At 47.9% G+C, this 27,900-nt stretch overlaps 1 protein-coding gene across 1 annotated transcript; it reads left to right on the forward strand.

Moving 5' to 3' along the window:
* The first annotated feature begins 104 nt into the window (after positions 1 to 104).
* On the forward strand, positions 105 to 27,472 carry LOC126100780 (cuticle protein 19). Its single transcript, XM_049911402.1, has 3 exons — positions 105 to 225; positions 13,302 to 13,505; positions 26,670 to 27,472. Exons 1-3 carry the CDS (start codon positions 208 to 210, stop codon positions 26,973 to 26,975), a joined length of 528 nt encoding a protein of 175 aa, XP_049767359.1. The 5' UTR covers positions 105 to 207; the 3' UTR covers positions 26,976 to 27,472.
* The last annotated feature ends 428 nt before the right edge of the window (positions 27,473 to 27,900 follow it).

The raw sequence follows: 27,900 nt of genomic DNA on the forward strand, positions 1-27,900 counted from the left end.
AGAGAGTGAAAGTGTCCGGCGGGGCGACCTTGCTTTCCAGAGCAGCGCAGCCACGGCATCGCATCGCCCAGCGTGGCCTGGCCGCGCGCGCGCTATATAAACGCGACCGCGGACTTGGCTCCTCAGTCCACTGGCCGGTACCGCACGAGGCACCACAGCTCAGCCCAGCTCTCCACCTCTCACCGTCCACAGCCCAGCAGACCAGCCATGAGGGCCGTAACGCAGGTAAACACAACAGCGGGCCACCACTCGCCGCCGCATCGCCTCTAACCGCGCCCCACAGTGTCTCTCTTCTGCCAACTAGCGGGGACAAGTGTTTGACGTCCCGTCGACAACGAGCTGATTACAGACAGTCACTACCAGCTTCTCACCCCGTGACAACATGATCGCTCCATTACTAATACAAATTTCTGGCTGGACACGCATGTCTGGAAGAACGACTAATTCTGTCTTCAGCTACATCCAGTTCGCCCCCGGTAGCTGAGCGGTCAGCTCGACAGACTGCCAATCCTAAGGGCCCGGGTTCGATTCCCGGCTGGGTCGGAGATTTTCTCCGCTCAGGGACTGGGTGTTGTGTTGTCCTAATCATCATCATTTCATCCTCATCGACGCGCAAGTCGCCGAAGTGGCGTCAAATCGAAAGACTTGCACCAGGCGAGTGGTCTACCCGACGGGAGGCCCTCGTCACACGCCATTAGCTACAGCCACACTTCGCGAGCCACATTTCAGTCCCTAAGGGTACTTTGTGTACCACTGTTACTTCCCCCCCCCCCCCCCAACTTCTCCCCCCACCCCCTTTTCCTTCTTGAGTCGCGGATAGTTCAGGGGAAGAGCGATTGCTGGTAAACCTCCGTACCAGCTCAGGAATGTCTTTACTTTTATCTTCGTGGTATTTCCGCGACAAGTACGTAGCAAGAAACAACATTCTAGTTGACTCTCCTAGGAACATACGCTCTTGGAACTATTCACAGCCGGCCAGAGTGGCCGAGCGGTTCTAGGCGCTACAGTCTGGAACCGCGAGACCGCTACGGTCGCAGGTTCGAATCCTGCCTCGGGCATGGATGTGTGTGTTGTCCTTAGGTTAGTTAGGTTTAAGTAGTTCTAAGTTGTAGGGGACTGATGACCTCAGATGTTAGGTCCCATAGTGCTCAGAGCCATTTGAACCATTTTTTTTTAACTATTCACAAAAATCACGTCCTGATGCAGAACACCTCCCTGCAGTGTCTTCCTTTGCAGATGCCTCAGCTTCTCCGCGACCCTTTCGCGCTAACTAAATGTACAGCTAGAATGAAATTTTCACTCTACAGCGGAGTGTGCAATGATATGAAACTTCCTGGCAGATTAAAACTATGTGCCGGACCGAGACTCAAACTCGGGACCTTTGCCTTTCGCGGGCAAGTGCTCTGCCATCCCCCAGGCTGTGGCTAGGCCATGTCTCCGCAATATCCTTTCTTCCAGGAGTGCTAGTTCTGCAACGTTCGCAGGAGACCTTCTGTGAAGTTTGGAAGGTAGGAGACGAGGTACTGGCGGAATTAAAGCTGTGAGGACGGGGTGTGAGTCGTGCTTGGGTAGCTCAGTTGGTAGAGCACTTGCCCGCGAAAGGCAAAGGTCCCGAGTTCGAGTCTCGGTCCGGTACACAGTTTTAATCTGCCAGCAAGTTTCAAATGTACAGCTATCGAAACGCGTTGCTCTTCTTTGGATTCTCTCTATTAGCCGGATCCCAGACTGGCTAGCAGTATTCAAGTATCGAACGAACGGAGCTTTTGTAAGCTACCTCCTTTGTGGGTGGATGGATGGACTAAATTTCCTGCAGGTTTTTCCAAACTAATCTGTCCAGCATCAGTCTCACATGCGATTAATTTTACGCTGTACGTCCACTTTAAATCGCTCCGACCGCATGCCAGTAGACAATGTAGACAATTTATGACTATAACTACTTCCAGTGATCTAACACTCGTTAGATGATGGAGTGATTTCTACAGCAAGCAGAAGTCTAAAGATACCAGTATTTGTATGCTGACCGCTGTTTTGACCAGAATCAAGCTGGAAGTTTCTTACACGTCGGTCAGGGACCTGAAGATGGCGTAGCAAATCGCCGAAACTGGCAGGCAAATAGAATAACTTTGGAAACTAGACCCGTGAGGCCAAATGAGTAGCTGCTTGAATAAAGAGGCGGCATCATCATCAGGATTCTCGTTCACTCTCAATAGCGGCTGGCAACATGTATGTCAAACGTCACAGATCGCTCCCGACAGTGCCTTGTAGGAAGTGGTGTTTATTTTTACGTTTGTCGCGGCGATTGTAAATATCAGTAAGAAATGTACACCCTGATTTAGCTTACGTTATTTGTAGACGTGTGCTTGCATACGGTTCTTTGCATCTGCCAACCTACAATCTGTACTTCCGCATGTCTGCTCGGAGCTTACAGCTACGACAGCAGCTCGGCTTAGCAGTTAGGCAGATCTTTCACAGGTTTCCGATGCAGAGGTTCCGTCTTCTTCAACGGTAGGCGCCACTTTTCCGAATGTTGGCTAACACAACTGAGTCTGTAAGTATTTGCTTTAGCATAGAGAGGCGCTTTTTTGAGAAGGCGTGATTGAATGGGCGTGATTCGCCCCTCGCAGAGTGCCACGAGCGGTCATTCACATACGCCAGACAATCAAAGTGTAAATGGCATTGTCAATTACGTGAGTCTACAGATGTGGATACGCGGGCATTACCTGTTAACACAGTAGTGTTTTTACCAGGGATAGTGCATCGTGGACGGGAATCGCTCAAACAACGAACCCCAACATAATCTGTGCGGAAATCTTACCGAAAGCCGCGGAGGTTGTAAAATGCGCTGGCTTCACTGGTGTCTGACATTAGTTCCAACTCGTGAGACAAGACGTGTATCTCAGTCGTTCCAGCCTATTGATTTCCGACCAGTTTTCTGTGTTATATACTGCTGTATGAATGTGAGAGTGCATTGTTCCTTGTTTCCAGTCTCAGCAATGGGCCTGGTTTGGCACACGTCAGGATGCAGTCAGTGTTGTGCAGTACTATGCATTAGGAAACGCGAGTAGCAGACCACACTTTTTCAGGCGCGTTTGCTGAGTAACACAATTTGTGTTACATGTGGGACAGTAAGTGTGGTAGTGGCACAAGATCATTAAAGAAATTAATAATTGTCTGAATGATTGTATTGTAAGACCCATAAAACAAAAGTGGGCTTGGTTCCCCGCTTTATGACGTGTTAACTCGCGACCGCCACAGAGCGGCGTACAAGATCCACCCAGTAAGGTTTGTGAAGTCACTCGCTACGCAGCCCGCACGGCAGAACGAGGGCCAAGATAATACCTCGCTAGAAGTAGGTGCCAACTTTATGATAATGTCAACCAGCACCAGAGGGCCACAAAGTTTTTCCTGCGGGTCTAGGGATAGGTTCCAGTCGTTTCTAGGAATGTTTTCTGTCCTCCACCTCTGCCAATAATTTCTTAATGCGATAATTTACAAACTGCATCGCGTTCCGAGTGCACGTTAAATTTTAGTTTCCCCTAGAACTAGCTTGGTAAGTCAGTTCGTAGGTCAGAAGAAGGAAGGGGGCATAGCACCTCCAATAACGTCGAGCCCAGGTAAGAACTGGAGTGTTCAAATCAACCTTCGGGTTGCTGACAGCTCTACTTACTTGTGGCCAGCATTGTGGTCCAGCATCATCTGGAGCAAAAGAAAAACATACCGTAGAACCATACCCGTACAAAACCCTCAGTTTACTGCACCTGGGCAGGGGAGTTTTAGCGTATATACATGCCCTACTAGCTAACTTTGACTATTCAGAAGTACTCTACGGGAATTAAACGCATTTCGGTCTGTTGTCCCTTTTCCCTTTCTTCAATAACAGATAGTTTTCAAGACGCAAACGTATAGGTCGATAGCATATGTCCTTAGTCATGAACGAACAGTTAATTTGGTAATGGAAGGGAGCGTCGATGGTAGACTCTCCAGCGAGGGGATACAGGCTTGAATACAGTAAGCAGATAGAAGTGGATCTAGGTTGCAGCAATTATTCAGAGATGAAGAGGCTTGCACAGGATAGAGTAGGGTGAACATCGGCATCTACAGCAATAGGCCTTCTAAATTATTCACCTGTGAAGCTACAGGCAAAGCGGCAGGAGTCTAATTGATCTACCGATTTTTCTTGTACGACAAAAATCCAGCATTTCACTTCTTCAATAACGACCTCCAATAAATGCACCTCACACTCGCTTAGTACCCTGTGTATTTTCGAGTTGCTATAGAGCAGCTTAGTCAACAGCTTTCAAAGTCAACCCTATACTGTTCTCTTAAGAAATGTATTGACAGCCTTTATACGTTCAATTTCATCACAAGTACATAACTTTCCGCCAGTTTTGGTTGTGCTATCTACATGAGCGTATGTGAAACTTCATTACTGGAAGGCAATTCAAGCTGCTCCGCAACACGAGACTGACGTGTCATACTAAAACTATCATTGATCACTGTCCGAAGAGGCTGCAAGGAAAATGTCAGCCGATAACTGATTGCCTTCACGTAATGTAGTGGAAGGACTGTGAATATCAAATTCCACCTTCAAGACCTTAATTATATCCTCGTTCGATGATATCCTCGATGTGTCGGAAGTAACACGTGTAATTAGAGCTCATTTGTTTGTGCAGTGATCTCTCCGCATATCTTTGTAGAAGACTCATGCGTGTGTCAGAACTTTTCCTGGAACGCTTCGCAGTTATTGCGACAGAAATTCTGGGTAGCTAGTTTTCTGTGTCGCGGCGCGCGTGTTCTAGATCACTGGTAACGGCGTGCGTCCACGCCAGCTTGAAAGGTACCCGAGCACGATTATGGATTGGTCGCGGCCTTCGCAGCTCGAACGATCTAGGAAAAACGACGGCTCGCTGAGGATGACGAAGCGCTGCCGACTGGAAACGCGTCCCTCGAGACACATTGTACAGTTCAAACTTGTCACGGGTAACGAAAGCATTGCAAGGGAGATCGCTAGCCCAAATGGTTGTTCTGGAGTTATTTCAGTAAAACACTGGAGATTAAAATACGCCTGTCTCGCCAGAGGTGCACACTTCGCTTCTCGTAGAGTACCCGAATCTGCTGTCTTGTTGTTGTTGTGGTCTTCAGTCCTGAGACTGGTTTGATGCAGCTCTCCATGCTACTCTATCCTGTGCAAGTTTCTTCATCTTAATCTGGGCGAAATCTGACAGCTGGACCTCGAAAACAGTTAACAGACGACGATACACTGGATAGGTCAAAACAGGTCTTCAGTTTTGTTTTCATTAGTGTGCAGTTTCGTCTGTGGGGCCATATTCAAACGTTTGTAGAGTCTAACTCATCAAACTGCACTTGGCTTAACCCAGGCAATCAGCAAATCACACAACTGACTTTAGCCCAAGTATGTCCATTCCGGTGGGTTACACTACACAAATATTTGAAAATGGGTTTACAGGCGAAACAGTGCAGTAGCGAAAGCCAAATAAAAATATATTTTGACCCATGCAATGGTCACCTGTGTTGCACTGTTTATAATTCAGTTTACAGTTGTAGTGGATCATGTTGCAAGTAAAATATTGGAAGTTCATAGAAGAAAGTAGAGTACCTGACATTTCCATTTCTCCTCCCCCCCCCCCCAAATCTACTTTCTTTCTAGCTTATATCGCCCACACAAGAATTCTGAAAATGAAACTGAAAGACTGTCTACATATACACTTTGCTAGCCACCGTACAATGCATGGCGGAGAGTACATAGTACCAATATTATTCATCAACTTAATGAAACTCGGGTTATCGCAAAGTTTCGACGAGTTCCCTATTGGTCATCTTCAGGCGGAAGCTTCGCCACGAATCGGCCGAGAAAATTTCGTCAATGAAATTCTCCGACAAAGCCAGCATTCTCGTATCGCTCATGATCGTCTTGCATTCGTTGCTACCGCATTATTTCCTGTTTCACACAACCCATAACTCTGCACCCGTGCCCTGCCAGCTCCGTGCTTCAGTAACGAACGCGAAACAGGAAGTAACCACTCTTTTTTTTTCGAGAGGACCTGACCGTACATGCGAAACGGACATTTGTGAGGTGCGCTGATGTAATTGGCAGCTGTTCGGCCAGGGAAATTGGACGCGTGGGTCACGTACTCTCTGCAGCAAAATTTACGGTTCTCGTACGTCGAGTCGAGCAATGCAAGCGCATGAGTCTGGCTATTCCCACGCTTTTCGCGCTGGCCAGTGACACGACCGCGAGTTAGCGTTGATGTGTCCGGTTCATACGCGCCCCGCCTTTCTCTCACACGTTCTGTCACTGCCCTTCAACGTCTGACAACTCTCTCTCTTGTCTCTCTCCGTCTCTCTTTCTCGTGCACGCAATAGCTATATCATGCGTACACGAGCACGAGGGGGTATTTGTACGCTTGGGTGTAAACCTCCTCTCTCTGCAACGGAGTTACTCATTTCCTCAAGCACAACAATGGGATACGTCCATTCAGAATATGACATTTCAGTAGCATCCAGAATGAAGATATGGGGCATTAGAGATGGAACCTTAGCAATCGTAGCTCCCTAAGTCCGAAGCTCGGGCGTGGGAAATGGGAGACCGCTCGCTTCCTGGAGGTTTCTGGCTTCAGCTCCAGGCAGAGGCGCAGTTACAGCTCCAGTTGTAATGCCACTCGTTATAATTTCCCGGTAATGCCGTAAGAATAGGACTCAGTCCCCTTCACCCTTTCGTTGAGGTACATAACTGGAAACATGTGTAGCATAAACGAGTGTAACACTGGACGTAACCCTGGGATTTCCGCTTCTACATTTGCATAACACTTTTACGAGGGCCTTATGAGAATTTCAACTCAGGGTGGCCGAATTGGACATTAAAGTTCCTTTGTTTCGATATTAATAGAAGAGAAGGAGGAGCTCCAAAGAACAGAGGTGCGTTTTGCCGCGGATTCAGTTAGTAAGTTCGACAGAGTCGCAGAAATTTTCATCAAATTCCAGTAGCAGGCTTTGCAAAAGAGACGTTCTGCATCACGGACAGGTTTACTGTTGAAATTCCGAGACTGTACGTTCCGGGAAAAGCCAGGCAACATATTGGTTCATCCTGCATACACGTACGAAATGATGTGATAAATCTGAGGAAATGGAGTTGAGACCGAGGTTTACCACCAATCTTGCTTCCCACTCACCATTTACGGATAGAACAGAGGACGAGACGATATGATAGAGGTACCACAAGTATTCTCCACTACTCCCCGTACGGTGACTTATGGAGTAGAGGTGCAGATGTAGATGAAGACAGCAAATGAAGTAGTGTAAGAAGGTAGAGGGATTGAACAGTTTACGAATCAGACATGACACACTGCCGACAATTCAACTACAAGGTAGGCAAATTATATTTACCAGTAGCTAACGAAGCGTCAAACATCAGGCACAGAAATACGTCTTACACCTCGGGCAAAGGCCTAGGAAACAAAATTTACAAAGGACGCAAAAACAGGATACAGCTCTACTTGGCACAATTCAGGTGTAGTAAAACCTGTAGTCAGGAATACAGGAGTCACCGAGCTGCTTCTATGCGGTGGCACAATGCTCAAGACAATACAGACTAATAAGGCAGGAGGTAGGTCAAAATTCTTAAATTTAGGTATTTGTGCGGTTACCGGAAACGCTCCAGATGAATGCCGAAGTCGCATCTCCTGCGAGAACCTGCTTAGAAAATGTCTTAGGGCAGTAACTACGACTCTTCTCCGCCCACAGACTTATCCATCCCGCAGAGATAGTGCAGATAAAATAAATAATAGCTCCCTCACAGGCGAATAAGCAGTTATGCCACTTACACTCCTCCGTGAATGGAACGCGAAATACCGTGGTACGCTACCCGAAGTATCAGGACACCACTGCGTAACGCGGAACTGACCGCCAGATAACACGAGAGGGACCGCGCCCGTATAAAAGGAGGTGGGCAGCACCTTGATGTCAGCAGAGATGCAGAAGAATGGGTCGGTCAGGGAGGTCAGCGGCTTGGAACGTGAACCAGCCATTCGATGTCACCTGATTAATAGATCCATCAGGAACGTTTCAACAATTTTAAAGCTGCCCAAGGCAACTGCTGGGGATGTGACTGTGAAATGGAAACGCAAAGAAAGAACCACAACTAAACCAAGACCGGAGAAGATTATGATCATTATGTTGGTTTGTGGGGCGCTCAACATAGTGGTCATCAGTGCCTGTTCAAGTTTCAATCTTTCCATTTCCAGTCACGCCACTACCCGAACGATGATGAGATGATGAGGACAACACAAACACCCAGTCCCCAGGCGGAGAAAATCCCGACACTGCCGGGAATCGAACCCGGGTCCCCATATCCAGAGACAACAACGTTAGCGAATAGACCACGAGCTGCGGGCAAGACAGGAGAGATCTCATGTACTGCTGGACACGGACGGTTGTTACAAAAAGTAGCATGGAATCAGCGGAAGCAATCACACCTGAGCTCCAAAATACTACAAGCAGTCCAGGTAGTACCATGTCTGTGGGTACTGGGTTAAAAAGAATGGGGTACAGTGGTCGAGCAGGGCTAATGGGCAGCGGATGGCTGGAAACGAGTGACTGGGAGTGATGAATCCAGCTGTGCCCTGCGGCAGTCTGATGGAAGGCCTCGGGCTTGACAAATCCCTAGAGGAAGTTACCTGCCATAACGTGTGGTCCCAACAGTGAAGAGTAGAGGTGGTGATACTATGGTATGGGAGTGATTTTCGCGGTTAGGATGTGGTCCCCATATTGTGCTTAAGAAAATGATAAATGTGAAAGGATATGAATACATTTACAGCACTGTGTATTGCGTACAGTACAGGAACAGCTGGAAGACCATGACTGTTCGTAGCAGCATGACAATACACCCTTTTATGAGGCAGCATCTGTGAGGCAATCGTTTGTGGACAATATCATCCCTGAAATGAACTGACCTGCCCAGAGAGCCGGCCGGAGCGGCCGTGCAGTTCTAGGCGCTACAGTCTGGAGCCGGGCGACCGCTACGGTCGCAGGTTCGAATCCTGCCTCGGGCATGGATGTGTATGATGTCCTTAGGTTAGTTAGGTTTAATTAGTTCCAAGTTCTAGGCGACTGATGATCTCAGGCGTTAAGTCCCATAGTGCTCAGAGCCATTTTTGCCCAGAGTCCCGACCTGAACCCAATGCAACCCGTCTGGAATGTGTTAGAACCTCAACTTCCCTCAGATGGTAAACTACACTACTTTCTGTGGTCTCGGTTCTTGAGAAAGAACGGGCTGCCATTCCTTCACGGACATTCAGTCACCTTACTGAATGTGTCTCCAGTACAGTTCAATCCGTTATAAAGGCGAAGGGAGGACCAACTATATATTAATGTCCACTAATAGGTATTCGGATACTTTAGATCGGATAGTAGTTGGTTGGTTGATTTGGGAGAGGGGACCAAACAGCGAGATCATCAGTCCCATCGGATTAGGAAAAGATGGGGAAGGAAATTGACTATGCCCTTTCAAAGGAACCTGTCATTTGCCTGAAGCGATTTAGGGAAATCACGGAAAACCTAAATCGGGGTACAGTAAGAAGCACCCTCTACCACGCACTTCATATGGGTTCGCAGATTATAGAAGTAGTAGAGTCTTCAGACAGGCTGCTGCAACTTCCCTTCCCAAATGAGACAGTGCTCACCCTCTAGAGGTCTCGAGTTGGACGAGACTAGGCTAACATTGCTTCTTCTCATCTTCGGAGCGATGACGACCGCGTCGATAGCGACATCGCCTTCTTTGGAGGTCCGCGCCGCCGCTAGAAAGCGAACGGTTCCGGCGCCGTTTTGCGGCGGCTTTCGTCCGCGGCGATGCTCGACCAGGCATCGCGGTCGTCCTTCAGCTGTGGCGCGGCGCAAGTGGAGCGTGGAACCGCCTCGACACGTCACAGTTTCTGCAGCCTCCGGCCGGGCCCGACGCGTCCGGTACGCAGGCACTGCGGAGGCAGCCGGCCATCCGGCGTGTCCAGCCCAACTTTCTACCACGGCGACTGAACGTCACTTTTGGTTGGCGCTCTAACACCGGCACATTTCGCAGCGGATAACAGTTCTCTGCACACGCAGAGCCGAGCTGAGTGTTACCAGAGGAAAAAAGGGACAGAAGGAAAAACTTACTGACAGGTCGAAACTGAGTGATGGACCGAGATTCGAAACCGGGAGCTTTGCCTTTCACGGACAAGCGGTCTTTGACTGATCCAAACACGACTCGCAGTCTCTCCTCATAGCTTTCCACCAGTACCTGAAGACTGCTGCCTACATCGGAGTACGAGAAGCGATCTATGCTCTTACGACATGGGATCAACATGTTTCCTCGATTTGACAGTGTCCCTTCTACCACAACCGGTGGACGAATCCTGATGGTGCCGCTGTTTCCTTATTCAAGCAGCTCCTCATTTGGCCACACGAGGATGAGTGGTACCCGTTTCAGACCTCCCTACTCCAGAAAAATTCCAAGGAGGTATCGGAAATCGAATGCAGGTCCTTCCACACTGAAGGCCGCAGGACTAACCATTCGGTTATGAAGGTGGACAATTTATAAAAGAGAATTTTTGAGAAAAATGCACCGGCCGGTGTGGTCGAGCGGTTCTAGGCGTTTCAGTCTGGAACCGCATGACCGCTACGGTCGCAGGCTCGAATCCTGCCTCGCGCATGGATGTGTGTGATGTCCTTAGGTTAGTTAGGTTGAAGTAGTTCTAAGTTCTAGGGGACTGATGACCTCAGATGTTAAGTCCTATAGTGCTCAGAGCCATTTAAACCATTTGAGAAAAATGTTCCACCAAAGACAGCAGCACTCTTGGGTTCAGTTAAAGATGATTTAATGCTCTGGGATTTACAAGGTCTTCCTGTGAATGTGGCCTCTCAGACATCGTACAGTACATGAAAGATGTGCGGAACACCGCAGGTACGCCCGCCTCTTACAGAGAAATAAATCGGCCGTGACAGAACACTGTACTGATACTGGTCACTCTATGTTGTACGAAGACTCCTCATCGTTCTAGGACTCGGTGGTGAAAGAGGGAATTGCAATTCGCTTGGCGACGAATTTAATTAATAAAGATATCGGCGGCTGCCTGTATAAGTCACGGATTCCAGCGCTTTCTGTAGTAAACTTAGAAAGACGTCTCGACAGTGCAGCTCAGAGTGATACACAGAGTGCGCAGCCACGGATATAATTCATCCGCACTGTCCTTTGCCGCCGATCAACATCTCTGGCGCCCGTGTATCTGTGGCCGCAAACGCAGCGGCGCGGTCCGCGAGCTTAAAAGGACGGAGCGAGTGCTGGAGCGTCAGGCTTTCAGTTCGTTCTGAAGATGGCTGAATGGTATGCATTCGAAATACTAGAAGAAGAAGAAGCTCAATTTGTGCGGCTGGGCGCCTGATATTTAATGGAGCAGCCATTACGCCGTGAAAACATGAAGACGCACAAGAAAAATGTTATTGGGTATAAGTCAGCTACCTCTTCCAGAAAATAATTTTTGTAGTCATAACTGAATCTACAGCAATCTTTTATGCTAATTTAACAAAAAAATGGTCAATCTAGATGGCCAATGATGTTTATTTTTCTGGCAGTAGGAGCAGCATGTAACACCATTGGTGACACGTGGAGACGATGCGCATGTATAACTGCCCCGCGAATCGGCACCAATGGAGTTACACACTGGGCTGAAGACTGTCCTCCTGTAAATGAAACAGGTTACCAAAAAAATACACACCATTTGCGATCCAGACTAATTCTTTTCGTTAAATTACTTTCATGTTTTAAGGGTAATCAAAGGGTTACAGAAGAGATGGAGCTTAGGTGTCGGGGTGCTTTAAAGAGCCACGCCGGTCGTGCAAGACAAGCAGAGTATAACATGCACAGGAGGCCACTTCCTGCAGGGCAGTCAGGGCTATTCCGCTCGGTCTGGCCCAACACGGCGAATGGGAATCGCCGTTTTATGCAGATTTCTAGCTGGATTATGCGGTGAAACAGGGACCCGGATTAACAGCCACCGTATTATGGCGGTATCCAGCAATGGACAACTTCCTCATACCAGCGCACCAATGCGCAGTGGTACCAGGTGCACTTTCATAGCAACGTTCCGTGCTACCTTAGCATTCTGGTTCTTCCTTCATGAAGTAGACGATTCGCCCGTTACGGTCACAAAGGAAAATATTGGCAATATTTCCTCGATTTGCCAGTGTCCCTTCTACCACAACGATCTACACTCTTTCTTGTATTCCTCATTTTTGCATTCTGTCTCAGTGCGAGAGCTATCTTTCTTTAGTCTTCAAGTAATTTAATTCACAGATAGAGGAACGTTACCTTTGATTTTCTCTTCTGCTCCACAAATATTCAGTTCTCTATGCAGTCCCGCACAGTCTTTCCCTGTACAGCACGAAAACATATTCGCCACCCCTGTCTAACCACGAAACTCGCACAGCCGTGACTTTATAAATTTTAGTTGCTGTTTCTTTTTCTCGTTCTTCGGGTTGTTCCACATACGGTGAGTAACATATTCGGCTTTTGATCAATATCGTCATCAACGCCGTAACTTACCTCACAGCCGAGGTGCTGGAAGAGAGACACTAGTTTACTACGCCTATTAGATAGAGTTGCTTTTCTTCGTACCGTACGCATACTATTAAAAGCCATAGTCTTAGTCTTTTGTACAACAGGTTGTCATGTTATATCCTCGGCAGAAATGATGAACATATCAAACGTATGTCCGAAAGCCATCCTCAATTTGCTGAACAATAACTTCATCATCAACAAAAAGATTGCATTTAAGCGCATTCTTTCATTTATTTCCGTTCCTAGGCTTCCTGCCAGTTTCCATTCTCCGCCTATGTTTCCAAAGTAGATGTAAAAAAAATGGCTCTGAGCACTATGTTACTTAACATCTGAGGTCATCAGTCCCCTATAACTTAGAACTACTTAAACCTAACTAACCTAAGGACATCACACACATCCATGCCCGAGACAGGATTCGAACCTGCGACCGTAGCAGTCTCACGGTTCCGGACTACCTGCTACTCCCATTCTGTCCTTTTTCCCTTCTGTTTTGGCACGGTGAAACCTTCCATGCGACTGCGCGCAGCTTGGGTCCGCCACCCAGTCGCAGCAAGCCACCACACAGTCAGATGGGTCAGCGATCTGCTGAGCAGTGGTGGGGTTGGCCGATTCGTCAGGCTGTGCATGGGAATGGGCGGCTTCACCTTTCACCTTGTCGACCCCCCCTTAACGCGACGCCCCCGCCTGCCCGCAGTTGCTGACCGCCGCGATGCTGGTGGCGACGTGCCGCGCCGGCTACCTGGGAGGCTACGGCGGCTACGCCGCCGCCCCCGCCGCCTACGCCGCCGCTCCCGCCGCCTACGCCGCCCCCGCCTACGCCGCCGCTCCCGCCATCGTCAAGACCGCCTATGCCGCCCCCGCCATCGTCAAGGCCGCCGCCCCAGCCGTCGACTACTACGTGAGTAGAATCGCGATGTTGGAGCTAAGTGCATCAGTCCCCGAGTACTAGCCACACGTAACAACGTGCCTTTTTTCGATAAGGATAGAAACTGAAGTAATGAATTAATATTTGTGGCCATTTAAGAAAGTGAAATGGGGTGAAGGTGTGAAATAAAGTTTGTTTTGGGGAGACCAATGGACTAAGATAGTCCATGCAGCTGTCTGAGCCACCACGCCATGGTTGTGTAGTGTTTAGCACCTCGGCGTAGTGAGCAGGAGACCTGGGGTCGAGTCCCGACCTTGGCATAAATTTTAATTCATTACTTCAACTTCCATCGCTATCAAAGATAAAGTTGAGACTCATATGTCTCCAGGAAAATGTATTTCCAACACGCTTTTTGTTTGTTTGTGTCATCAGCCTTCTGAATCGTTTAACACTCCCCACTATGATTTCATCTTGTGTTCTACCCTCTTAATCTCAGAGTAGCACTTGTATCCGACTCCCTCTCACATTTGTTACTACAATCTCTGCTTACCCTGCAAGTTTTACCTCCTACAGCACCCCCATCCCCCGCCCGCTCCCCTTCTGCTGTGAAAGTTATTCTCTCATTTCATACCACAGGTTCCTGTTCCTATAATCCTGCTCCTTTTTGTCAGTTTTCCCCAATATGTTCCTTTCCTCGCCGATTCTTTGGAGAACCTCCTCATTTCTTACCAGTGCACCTAATTTTCAATACCACCCCAGCTCAGACGCTTCGATTCTCCTCTTTCTCGGCTTTCCCACAATCCACTTCCGTACAACGCAGTGCTCAGAAATAGTCCTAAAATTAAGTGGGATATTTGATACTAGTCTGCTTTTTATGTCCTTGTTTTGTGTGCAGTGTTTACTTTGCTTCCTTTGCAGCAGAATCCCATCATTTCATCTACTTCGTGGTTATCAGTTTTGGTGTTAAGTGTAACTCAGCATTAATTAATCTCTTTCTGATCTCCTGATTACTTACGTCTTTCTTTGGTTGGTTCTCAATCCATGTTTTGTACCGATAAGTCTGTTCATTCCATTCGAAAAGTCCAGTAATCCGTAATTCTCCTTCGCTTTCAGCGAGGGTGGAAATGTCATCAGCGAATCTTATAACAACACATCCGTACGGTAAGGGCTTTAGTGTTTCCGCTTGTGATGTATTGATGTGAGACCTGGACCATGAAGCAGGCTGAACATCGTAGAATAAATTCGTCCGAACTGTGGCAGTGGGGGAAACTCCTTAGAGTTCGATGAATTGCAAAGAGAACGAATAGGTCGGTGCCACACCAAATAAAATCACATTGCTCCTTGGAAGGTCTGATACTGAAAAAAACTAACCTACTTTGGGCACATCATAAAAAGATATCATTCGCTGGAAAAGATCTCAATGCTGGGGACAGTCGAAGACACAAGGAGAAGAGAGCGGCAAAGGATGAGACGAATCGTTGACATTACGGACGTAATGGATTCCAGCGTGAAGGGTATTTGGGAAATAGTGCAGGACAGCAGAAACTTGCCTGCATATTCGTAGGGTCATGGAGACTCGGAAGCCACTGAATGACTAGAGAGAGAGAGAGAGAGAGAGAGAGAGAGAGAGAGAGAGAGAGAGAGAGATATGCAAGGTAAAGTCAGTGGCTTGCTCGACATGTGACGCGTGCCGTCTTTCTTCCTGACAAAATGAAATCAAGAAATTTACGAGGAACAACTGCGAAAACACGATACACCGCCGGCCGGTGTGGCCAAACGGTTCTAGGCGCTTCAGTCTGGAACCGCGCGACCGCTACGGTCGCAGGTTCGAATACTGCCTCGGGCATGGATGTGTGTGATGTCCTTAGGTTAGTTAGGTTTAAGTAGTTCTAAGTTCTAGGGGACTGATGACCTCAGATGTTAAGTCCCATAGTGCTCAGAGCCATTTGAACCATTTGAACCACGATACACCTCTCATGTCGATAGCAGCAAGTAGTTACGCAAGCTAGCTGAACTCACTGCAGTGCGTGAACACGGAAAGATCGAGGTTGGGTCTAATGAAAGCCCTACGCGAATGCCGCAGCTTGCCCCTCAGGTACAAGAGAGAACGAAAAATGCGTGCGTGAGTTCTCATTCTCGTTTTAGCTCTTTGCTTGGAATGGCTCACCCTAACATTTAGATTTGGAACGAGGAACTTCAGAAGAGCGCCAACAGACTCTTACATTCGGCTAAACAGTGTCGTCTCTAGGGCTGTAACAAAAACTGACAAAAAAGCCAAAGAAAGACAAAATTGTGCAATGAAAAAACGGTGGAATAGACTGATTGCACTTACTGACGTATGTTTCGTACAAAGCTTAAATGTCTTCATTACCTTAACAATATTTTTTTTTAATAAAACTGCTTGCAATTGAACGTCGTTATTACACAGGGTTACTGCCTCTACCATTGTGTTTTATGCAAGCCACAACGCCTTCAAATACCACTCACAAGATTTTCGAATTCTCTCGCTCGCTACGTGCGAACTACTAGTCCTACAGAAAAATGAATATTACCTTTTTCTAGGAAATTTAGTGTAGTTAAATTTTGTAATGGGATACGTTTTCGCTAGAGGCCGTAGTTTTCGAACTAGTCAAAACAAACGTACAAAAGTTACTTTCCAACTCGTTTTTCTTGAATAACTCAAATACTGTTGCCTCCACTGAAAATGTACCCCAGTAAAAATGTTGTGTTGGCAGAAGACCCAACACCGTGTTACTAGTGGAGGCCGAAATCCACGCGTTTTAGCTCACGCAGGCTGGCGTGAGGAGGGAAGAACTATACTGACGTGAGGTCTGGAACATTACAAGGAATTAGAATTCAGAAAACAGACGTAATTAGTTTGATACTTAACTTTAATCCATTAATGATGAACGTCGCTCTTGATGGTACATGATTCACAATGTTATCTGTTCAGAATACATTCATAGAAACTGAATATGGCGCCTTGCTAGGTTGTAGCAAATGACGTAGCTGAAGGCTATGCTAAACTGTCGTCTCTGCAAGTGAGAGCGTATGTAGACAGTGAACCATCGCTAGCAAAGTCGGCTGTACAACTGGGGCGAGTGCTAGGGAGTCTCTCTAGAATAGACCTGCCGTGTGGCGGCGCTCGGTCTGCAATCACTGATAGTGGCGACACGCGGGTCCGAAGTATACTAACGGACCTCGGCCGATTTAAAGGCTACCACCTAGCAAGTGTGGTGTCTGGCGGTGACACAACAAGAAATTTAACTACATTAAATCCGCTACAAAAAGGCCTATTCATTGTTCTTCTGTGGCACTAATAGTTTGCACATAGCAAGAGAGAGACTATGAAAATCTCATGTATTGTTCTAAAAGGCGTAGCAGTTTGCATAAAACCCAGTCGTAGGGGCAGCTGACTCAACCTGTACACTTTCTTTTGTTTAAACACTTTTTCATCATCCTTCGATCAGTTAGGGTATTAAGACTGTAATTTACCTCTTTTTAAAAAATCCAATAATAAAGTAACATATGCTACACTCCCACAATGTGGTTGACGGACATGTTGCAGGGAATTACCAAGAGAAAATCAAAGGTCGGCTTCTAGTTGTAGAGAGCGGGCACTGGTAGTAAAGACTGTTTTGGCCATGTAGCAGATCTCGGGCGTTGAGCAGGTGAACGGTCTGCGTTCTGACTTTAGAGACATTATTTTAGTGGAACTCTTCATAGGATCCAATATTCGGGGCAGCTCCGAAAGCTCTCCAAAAGTAGAGAGTGGCCACACGACGTATTTCGCTGGCAGAGAGGAAAAGCAGGCGGGGCGAGACTTTTTTTGTGTCGCCGGTATGCAGCCGTGGTGTGGAATGCCCGCCATTTGTGGCACTGGAGCGCACGCGCGCCCGCTGGAGATGGAACTGGAGCGAGCCACGCCTGACAGAAAGGGGAACTCACCTCAGTGTGTGTGTCTGCCGCATGTGACGCAATGTCGCACTGCCAGAGACTGCAGCGCAGGTATTCGGGGCAGAAACGCGTTGCCGGGTACGCGAGTTACCTGCCACCTGTCTGTCCACTTCCCTACACGGCGCCTTTCGCAATTTAGACGTAAACATCGCGTCCCGAAAGAGCTGCAGACGCGTCTTCCGAGCGTTCCGGGAAACTGGATCATCCAGTTACCCCATTATTGCTAGAGCTGCCACTTAACAAACATCACTCTAGTTCCTGAGTCGTTAGTAGCGCACGAATCACACAATTGGTTGTGGTGCATCGGGAGGAAGCTATTGACATTGTTTTACAATGGTTCAAATGGCTCTGAGCACTATGGGACTTAACGTCTGAGGTCATCAGTCCCCCAGAACTCAGAACTACTTAAACCTAACTAACCTAAGGCCATAACACACATCGATGCCCGAGGCAGTATTCGAACCTGCGACCGTAGCGGTCGCGCGGTTCCAGACTTAAGTGCCTAGAACTGCTCGGCCACACCGGCCGGATGATACTGTTGTACCCTCCTGCTGTGGCCAAGCAGGTAAAATAAAGCTGGTAGCCCTGTCAGGGCTCAGTTTAAGAGCCTATAACAGGATGCAACTGCCGAAAGAACGAAGCAACACTCGGCGTGGCATGAACATCTAAACCTCCCAAGCAAGGAAAAAAGCGTGGCGAACTTCAGTATATTGCACAACATTGTCTAACACGTTAATGTTATATGACAGGATATGAATTTTATTTTATTTTTATCTTCAAAATGTTTTCAGAGTTACATTTACCAAATTTGAGATCAATCCATTCAGTAGTTACCCTGTAATTAACCTAATATTGTAACACAAAATTTTGCTAGTATGTTCAAATAGAAGGCTGAAGATTGGTTCAGACGTGTAATTGTAAAGCTTGTAGAAGCTTCGATAGAGTACCCCATAATTTCTGCTTTCATAGCGCTTTTCTTTTTTTCTGGCTTGACGCGACCCACCACTAATCCCTCTCTTGCAGCTTAGAATAGCGCTTGCAACCTACTTCCTACTGAACGTAATCCAATCTCTGCCTTCCCCTTTCTGTCTTCCCCTGTCTGTCTTCCTCCAGTACCATGGAAATTATTCCCTGATGTCTTAACAGATGTCCTGTCACCCTCCCTCGCCGATATTATTATGTCTCACGTTTCCCATGATCTTACCAAATGGCACGTCGCGTGTCACTAATGTACGTCATGAGAAGGTGTAGCGGTTCCTGCAGCAAAGTCAGGTGATGCAATTTATTAGTTCCAAAAGGTATGCCCATAAATCCAAAGCTCCAGTGTTCCATTCGCAATAAGTCGTAGGATTTTTTGACACATATTGCTTTTTCTGGCTCTAGAAATCATTCGTTAATGTGGAAAGAATCAAGCTACACCTCAGTTACAATGAACTGTAGATACCCCTTCAGCTGACTAGGTGAGTCAGTTTGAAACTCGGAGAAACGGAAGGGCATATCGCTTCCAGCAGAAATGTGCCTAGTAATTATTTCTGAGAACGTTGCTGGAAAAAGCCAGCGATAAAAATAGAATATCTGAAATCAATTACAAAACAGTCTACATTGCAAAGGCACGTTTTTCAAGGTGACAGGTTTCGGTCATCACTTGATCATCTTCAGACCTTCAAAACTATATTGACAGACCAACGGCTGTGCGCGGAGCAGGAACCGCTTTTCCTGGATTTTTATGATTCGAATACACCACAATGTCAGATCTGTAACGTAACCGTAGCACTCTTGCCTAAATTGGCTCAACGGAATATCCCCTAGCCCAGCTGGTCCTGGAAGTCTGACACTCAGCAGCTGTCGCAATACATTCGAGTACCACGTCGCACTGGTCGGTCCGTCCAGTTAGCTGGGAGCAAAGTAGGAACGAATATTACGGTTTAACGTCCAGTCGGCGCCGAGGTCATTAGAGACGGAACATACAAGCTAGGAACGTTTCAAGGATGGGAACAGAAATCAGCCGTCCTGTTTCAAAGGCAAATTTACGGAAACCGCGGAATACCTAAACCTGGGTGGCAATACGTGGATTTGAACCTTCGTCCTTCCGAATATGAGTCATGTGTGTTGACCACAGCGCCACCTCACTCGGGTCAGTTTGCTAGAGCGGCTCGCCAGTAACCGAGAGTCGGTGACGGTCGAAACGGACGCGCGAAAGGAGCGCTACAGCGAGCGAATTGCGTCACAGTGCAGTGAGAGCAGCCATTTCTGAGAGTTCGCTAAGTACCCGCGAGGAATGTGGTCGACAGTCACACACACACACACACACACACACACACACACACACACACACACAAGTAGCACAAAGCCACGCCCCTCAGGCAGCACAAAAGGAAGTCGTCACACGCCCGCAGCTCCTAGACCGCAAACCTGTCTCTCTGCTCAGAACAATACGACTTGTGACTGCTCCTAAGCAGCTCGCAAACGAGAAATAAACACCACGGAGCCAGCTAGACCGTACGGTAAGGTGGAGCAGTCATTCGTTATTACGTTGTAGGCTGCAAAGAACCAGCCCTCTCCCATCAACCATGGACCTTGTTGTGGTGCGTTGGCTTGCGTGCTCCTACGACACAGACAGGTGCAACAACATTGACAGGTAATCTGTGGAGAAGCCAGACAAACATGTGGTTCCTCGAGAAAGGCAGAGGCACTGGTCTCGGCGACTGATCTGTAATATTAGCCAACATTGCCATGAAACTACGTTGGTATTGCGAATGGCTGTTACATATCCTGAGGGCATGCAACTTTGTTGTATGGCTTCATGATGGTGGCATCCTCTTTAAAGAATCCAACTCCCATGTACAGAATATCCATTTCACGGATCTCCTCAGCATGTCCACCTATATTATCTGCGAAATGTGCTGCGAATGGAGTTAGTGGCAAAGAAGTAATACATTAAAACTATCTTCGGTAACAACTCGTTTGCAATGCTTACTCTCCGAATTTTCGATTGACCAAGTTACACTTCCATACAATGCCGTTCAGCAAACGTACAGCGTCAGGAAGTTGTACCTCAAAAAAATGGCTCTGAGCACTATGGGACTTAACTTTTGAGGTCATCAGTCCCCTAGAACTTAGAACTACTTAAACCTAACTAACCTAAGGACATCACACACATCCATGACCCTGTTCCAGACTGTAGCGCCTAGACCCGCACGGCCACTTCGGCCGGCAGTTGTACCTCAGTCCCATATAAATACCTGATAATGTAGATACTTTTCTGATATGTTCCTCGCTACAGCCATCCTATGTAATCTTACTTCGTAGAGATTCTTTCTCTTAACAGACTACTGTGTCGTTCCCAATTTTGATTAAGTCGTTGTCGTTTTCCTACCACACTTCAACACCTTTGCCTTTGCTTTGTTCATCCTTTTCAGCAGTGTTCTGTATCAAGTACGATGCCCAGTTCTCTCAACGCGTCTTCTAAATCTTGCTTACATCTACGAACACATACATACTCCGCAAGACACCATACGGTGCATGGCGGTGGGTACCTGTTACCACTACTAGTAGTTTCCTTTCTTTTCGCACTCGCAAAGAGAGCTAGGGAGTAAACGACTGCCTATACGCTTCCGTACGAGTTCTAATTCCTCTCTGCTTGTCTTCGTGGTCATTCGTGAAATATAATACTTTGACGGCAATAGGATCGTTCTGCAGTCAGCCGCAAATACCGGTTCTCTATTTTTCTCAATAGTGTTTCGCAAACAAAACGTCTTCCTCCCCCCCCCCCCCCCCCCGCCCTCCCCCAGGAGTTCTCTTTTCAGTTCACGGAGCATCTCCATAACACTCTTGAGTTGATCAAACCTACCGGTAACAAATCTAGTAACACGCCTCAGAATTGGTTCAGTGTCTTCCTCAATGTCTTCCTTTAATCCGACTTGGTGGGAATCCCAAACACTCCAGCGGTACTCAAGAATTGGTCGAGGTCTTCTTCATAGATGAACTATGCTTACCTAGAATATTCCCAATAAACCAAATTCGACCATTGGCCCTACCTGCAGCCTACCTCACGAGTTCGTTTAGTTTCACATCGCTTTGCTACGTTACGCCTAGACATTTAACTGACGTGAATGTGTCAAGCAGGACGCCACCAACGATGTATTCGAACATTGTGGGTTCTGTTTTACTACTCATCTCTACATTCAGAGTCAGCTGCCATTCGTTAAACCAAACAGAAATTCTGTCCAAGTTATCCTGTATCCTCCTATGGTCACTCAATTGCAACACTTTCCCAAACGATCTTTTTGGTACACAGAGAACAAGAGCGATCCTACCACTCTTCCGCTGTGCACTCCTGACGAAACCCTCGTCTCTGAAGAACATTCGCCGTCCAGGACAACACAACAGGTTCTGTTACTTAAGAAGTCTTCGAGCAACTCAGATACATGAAAACTTATGCCGTATGCTCCGAGTTCGTTAACAGTCTGCAGTGGGGCACAGTGTCAAAGGCTTAACGGAAATCTAGGAATACGGAGCCTACGTGTTGCCCTTCATCCGTGGTTCGCAGAATATCGTGAGACAAAAGGCTAAGCTGAGTTTCGCTTTCATCCGACCAGACACGGTACGTCGTCTGCTAGTCTCTTTACACTTCTGTTTCTCTTCCGAAATTTTCCTTCAATCTCTCCAGCGCTTCTTAATAGTCAATACTTTTTTTTCACATTTGCTTCTCTTGACGGACTTATAAGGAATCGCTATGCGCTTTTTTTTTTTACTCGACGTAGGGGAGTAGGCGCGGTGAGCTTGTTTACCAGCTGACGTCATCGCCTCCCATATCGCGGTGCTCTTGTTCTGACGTGACGCGGCCTCTACTTTACGTAAGTGAGGGAGGCGGACAGGCACAGCAGGGGAGAGGGTTGGGGGAGGTGGGACGGAGGGGGGGGGGGTGGATGGGAAGAGAGCGAGGCGGAACGCAAAGTGCGCACGCTTTCCCAGTGCGCCACGGCGTCCGCCGCAACTTCACTTCCTCGCTGCACGCCGTTCCGCCACGGGCAGGGCACAGTGCGTGTCGCCTCTGTTTTCCAACAGTCGGCAAGCGCGAGGAACACACTGTGCCAGCAACAGAACGCGCCACTCCGCTACCCACGTTACTCGCAAGACTGAAAAGCAGTGTTTGGAGCTTTAATCAGAAGCGCTAATATCGCTGGCCAGGTACCACTCGTAGTCTGAAGTCGTGTACTGCTTGCGCCGAGTGGTGTGTATCAGCCATACGGACAAAACCTCCAGCATAGCACAGGAGCAATAGCGATATACTTGCCATGCTAAATGATTATGAATTTTTCGGAAAGAAAAATCTCCTGTGTGAAAAAGAAATCAGAACGGATTTCACAAACAGAAATCTTGCGAAACTCAACTAGCTCCGTCCTTTCGTAAGATCCGTAGCGCCGTAGACAAAGACGGCGTCAAGTTGATACCGTGCTTCTCCGATTTCCGGAAGGCATTCCATACAGTCCTGCGCTGTTGTTTGCTGAGCAAAGTTCGAGCTTACCGAGTATCGGACCTGAAGGTCAGGATAGAGGAGCCAGAAGTGCCGTCCGCCACACACCTTAAGGTGGCCTGAGGAAAGGCGGAGCCCCCGAGTTAGAGTCTCGGTTCGGTTCAAAAATGGTTCAAATGGCTCTGAGCACTATGGGACTTAACATCTGTGGTCATCAGTCCCTTAGAACTTAGAACTACTTAAACCTAACTAACCTAAGGACATAACACACATCGATGCCCGAGGCAGAATTCGAACCTGCGACCGTAGCGGTCACGCGGTTCCAGACTGAAGCGCCTAGAACCGCACGGCCACACCGGCCGGCCTCGGTTCGGTACGCAGTTTTAATCTGCCAGGAAGTTTCAGTATAAATATAGATATAAGGGAAGTAGCTACCCATGTCTGCAGCTGCAGCCTGACCGGTGTGTATTGGTGTAGATTGCGTAGATCACAGCATCGCGTCTTCCTGTCTTCCAGAGCTCGATTTTATTTTTATAATGTACTGTAGTCATCACTCCTTCTCTTTTCGGTAGGATGGCCTCGTACTCTTAAGAGTAATTCTTCCTGTAACTCTCAACATCTTCCTTGTAGCGTCTCCCACTTTAGTTTGTTCCAACTAAATGTATTCCTGGGACGAACAGTGCAGCTCTTTTTTTGAAAAATCAACCTGATTACTTAACTACTTTCGTACAACAGTCTATTCCTCCATTTCTTTTGTGAACCAAAAAAACATATATAGCAGGACATTGATTGTAGCCGAAATTTTCGTACCATATCGACTGGATAGTGTACCATAAAATTGTCTTCATATACGTAGAAGAACGTACGCAGTGGAGTTTCAATCCTAAATAGCTTGTACGATGATTCTCTAAGAGTTCTTACTAAAATTCTTGCATTTGTTTGTGACAGTTAGGGTGGGAACTGTTGTTAGGAGGAAGGAAATTAGACTGTCAGCGTTGTTTCAAGCTGATGCTTGAGTATTCGACATTCTCAATAGTTTTAACAAGAAAGAAGAAAGAAAGAGGAAAAACAAAAAGAACTCTGTGTACCTACGCAGCTAAAGTTATTCCAAAACGCACGCTCATTCAGTGACCAAATAAACCATTCTAGTATAAAGAAGCACTAATTAGCTTCACGTTGCTCTCGCTTTTAAGTTACCGTCGTACATTTAACGCAGTTCTTACTGAAAATACCAACAGTTGAAGATCTCCACGGTAAAAGAGCTAAACTGCTTCCTTATATCTGGCTGGGAGGAAGCGAGCGAAATGGTGAATTTCTCCTACGCCTCTGCGTCCATTGTTCCTCGACTGTAACGAACTTTGAGCTAAATACGACTTTCACTCATTGTAACCAGTCGGCAGAAAAACTTCTCTCTGCCCATCCGGCAGTGTGGCTGTCATCCGGCGTGCTGCCTCTGTTGTGATCTTCCTCTCGACGCAAATGAGGAGTCGTGATACTTCCTGGAGCGCCGTTCGTTTTGAGTGCCATCTGTATGGAGCTGGATGCAGCAACTTTAGCCTTACTTATCTCCCACCAGGCCCGTACCCTGTTTCTTGATAGCCTCCATGGTGGAAGAGCTCCGTGGTTTTTAAATGTGACGCCTGCTTCGAAGAAACCTAAATAATACATAGGCCGTCACATCACAGCGTACTGAAGGTATGCTTCGGCAGAGAATCATCTGCTATCTGTTTATTTTGTTTTACTATTTTTCTAGCGTTGCGACTTCTCTACACGCAACAGCATCATCATCGAGCTGTGTCATGGAGCTTCCAACGTTTACATAAATACACGGCAAACTTCAAAACAAATAAGCAGGTTTTCACGGGATAATTTGCGTCTGTCGTAAAGGCTCTACCAGTTCAGTTTCTTCACCTTATCTGTAACCGTGGGTCAGACAATCCTGTGTCCGTTAGTGCCGCCCTTCTCTGCATACGTTAGAGGGTACGAGTCCCACAGACTTGAGCAATATTCTAGGATGGGTCACACGAGCTTTTTGCAAGCAGTCATCTTTGTAGACTGCATTTTCGCAGTGTCCAGTAAGTGAACGGAAGACTGTCACCTGGGTTACCGACAATTGAGCCTATATACTCATTTCATTTCATATCCCTACAAATTGCTAAACACAGGTATTTTTATGAGTGGACTGATTCCAGTTGTGACCCACTGGTGTTGTAATCATAACACACCACATACACTTCCAAACATGTAATGCAAGTTGCCAATCTTTTCACTGTTTTGAAATATTGTCAAAAATAGACGGGAAATTTTTGTTGCTTCCTTCGGACACCGCTTCTTTATAGATAAGGGCATCATCTGCGAGAACTCTGAAATTAGTATTACACTGAAGCGCCAAAGAAACTGATATAGGCATGCATATTCAAATACAGAGAATATAAACAGGCAGAATACGATGCTGCGATCGGCAACGCCTATATAAGACAAGAAGTGTCTCGCGCAGTTGTTAGATCGGTGACTGCTGCTACAAAGGCAGGTTATCGAGATGTAAGTGAGTTTCAGCGTTGTGTTATAGTCGCCACACTAGCGATGGAACACAGGATCTCCGAGGTAGCGATGAAGTGGGGTTTTGCCGTACGACGATTTCACGAGTGTACAGTGAATATCAGGAATCCGGTAAAACATCAAATGTCCGACATCGGTGCAGCTGGAAAAGGATCCTGCACGACCGGGACCTATCAAGTGCCAGCGTGCGATCAATCTTCGAAACATCACCGATATGGGCTTTCGGAGCCGAAGGCCCACTCATTTACCCTTGATGGCTGCACGACACAAAGCTTTACGCCTCGCCTGGGTCCGTCAACACCGACATTGGACTCTCCATGACTGAAAACATGTTGCCTGCTCGGACGAGTCTTGTTTCAAATTGGATCGAACGGATGGACGCGTACGGGAATGGAGACCGTGAATCTATGGACCATGTATGTCAGCAGGGGACTGTTCAAGCTGGCGGAGGCTCTGTAATGGTGTGGGGCGTGTGCAGTTGGAGTGATACAGGACCCCTGATACGTCTAGAAACGACTCTGACAAGTGAAACGTACGTAAGCATCCTGTCTGATCAGCTACATCCATTCGTGTCCACTGGGCAATTCCAGCAGGACAGTGCAACACCCCACACGTCCAGAATTCCTACAGAGTGGCCTCAGGAACACTCTTCTGAGTTTAAACAGCTGCGCTGGCCACCAAACTCCACAGAAATGAACGTTATTGGGCTCATTTGGGACGGCTAGCAACGTGCTGTTCAGGGGAGATCTCCACCCGTCGTACTTTTACGGATTTATGGACAGCCCTGCAGGATTCATGGTGTCAGTTCCACCCAGCACTACTTGTGATATTGCCGGCCGCGGTGGTCTAGCGGTTCTGGCGCTGCAATCCGGAACCGCGGGACTGCTGCGGTCGCAGGTTCGAATCCTGCCTCGGGCATGGGTGTGTGTGATGTCCTTAGGTTAGTTAGGTTTAAGTAGGGGACTTATGACCTAAGATGTTGAGTTCCATAGTGCTCAGAGCCATTTGAACCATCTGAACTTGTGATATTAGTCGAGTCCATGCCATGTCCTGTTTCGGCACTTCTGCGTGCTCGCGGGGCAGATATGCCAGTTCCTTTGGCTCTACAGTGTAGATGTTTAAATTGCCAGCGTCTTTGTATACATCGGCGATCGTGGATCACCCCACTGTCTGACACGGCGTGCCCTGTTCCTTGGTTGTTGCAGTCGTACCCCAAGTACGCTTACGAGTACGGCGTTAACGACCCGCACACCGGCGACGTGAAGCGGCAGTGGGAGGAGCGGGACGGCGACGTGGTGCGCGGCGAGTACTCGCTGCTCGAGCCGGACGGCACCACCCGCACCGTCACCTACACGGCCGACGCGCACAACGGCTTCAACGCCGTGGTGCACCGCTCCGGGCCCAGCACGCACCCCGCCACCGCCGTGGCCGTGCCCGCCGTCGCCAAGTACGTGGCCGCGGCGCCCGCCATCGTCAAGTCCGTCGGCTACGGCGGCTACGGCTACCACTGACGATGACGAACCACCCTCCGCCGCGCGCCGAGGCCGGGCGTCGGGCTGACCGGGCCCTCCCCTCCCCACCAACTCCCCTCCCCATTCCTACCGCCCCTCCTCCGCATCGCTGCTGGCCGCCGTTCACAACCCCCCAGTCGGTGGACGGCTGCTGCGGTACCGTCGCCATCGGGACATCGCCACACGTAAAACTGCTACATCCTAGTCGACACACACTTCTGCAGCAGTGCATCACCAACACCACCCGCACTAACCACTCTTCGCAGAACAGTGCTGAACGCGTCCATTTCCACCCGTCGCTGCCACTATTTCTTCAATCGCCGTATCTGTACCAGTTTACATCGACACATCTACCATTCCTCAGCCTTCGAACATCGCGAGTCGCTAGCCTCTGAAGTCAAAATCGTCTGGGTTGCTAGGCTGCATCATATTTCTTCAAACAATATACGTTTCGACCCCTCTGCTGGCACTGTCTTCCGGATCCTGTGGTGCCCATCGTAGACCAGTGTCACCTTCTCATTTAAAGGGGAGTTTTCCCACGCTTATGCTGTAGAAGTGGGATTACTGGGTAAAAATCTTGGACTACCACTGGTGGGCCAACGTCAGGTGGACAGTACTGCCGAGAAAGTCTGCAGACTTACATAAAACCTCTGGATCTTGTGGTGTCCAGTGGTGGGCCATCGTCATTGGATAGTACAGCCACGAAAACCTGCAGACCTACATGAAACCTCTGTGAAGTCTGGCTGAGAGGTACCGGCAGACTTGAAGCTGTGAGGTCGGGTCTTGAGTCGCATCTGGATACCTCAACTGGTAACGGCATTGCCCGCGGAAGACAAGGTTTCGGGGTTCGACTCATGCTCCACCGCACAGTTACAATCTGCCAGAAAATTCTCGACAGGGGTAACGTCCAGAGACTTCAGCGAGC

Source organism: Schistocerca cancellata, chromosome 9, assembly GCF_023864275.1.
Source record: "Schistocerca cancellata isolate TAMUIC-IGC-003103 chromosome 9, iqSchCanc2.1, whole genome shotgun sequence".
In the NCBI taxonomy this organism is placed as follows: domain Eukaryota; kingdom Metazoa; phylum Arthropoda; class Insecta; order Orthoptera; family Acrididae; genus Schistocerca; species Schistocerca cancellata.

Coding starts and splice junctions, on each gene's coding strand:
- LOC126100780 (XM_049911402.1), top strand. Junction 13,506..26,669: donor CCCCAGCCGTCGACTACTAC/GTGAGTAGAATC, acceptor TGGTTGTTGCAG/TCGTACCCCAAGTACGCTTA.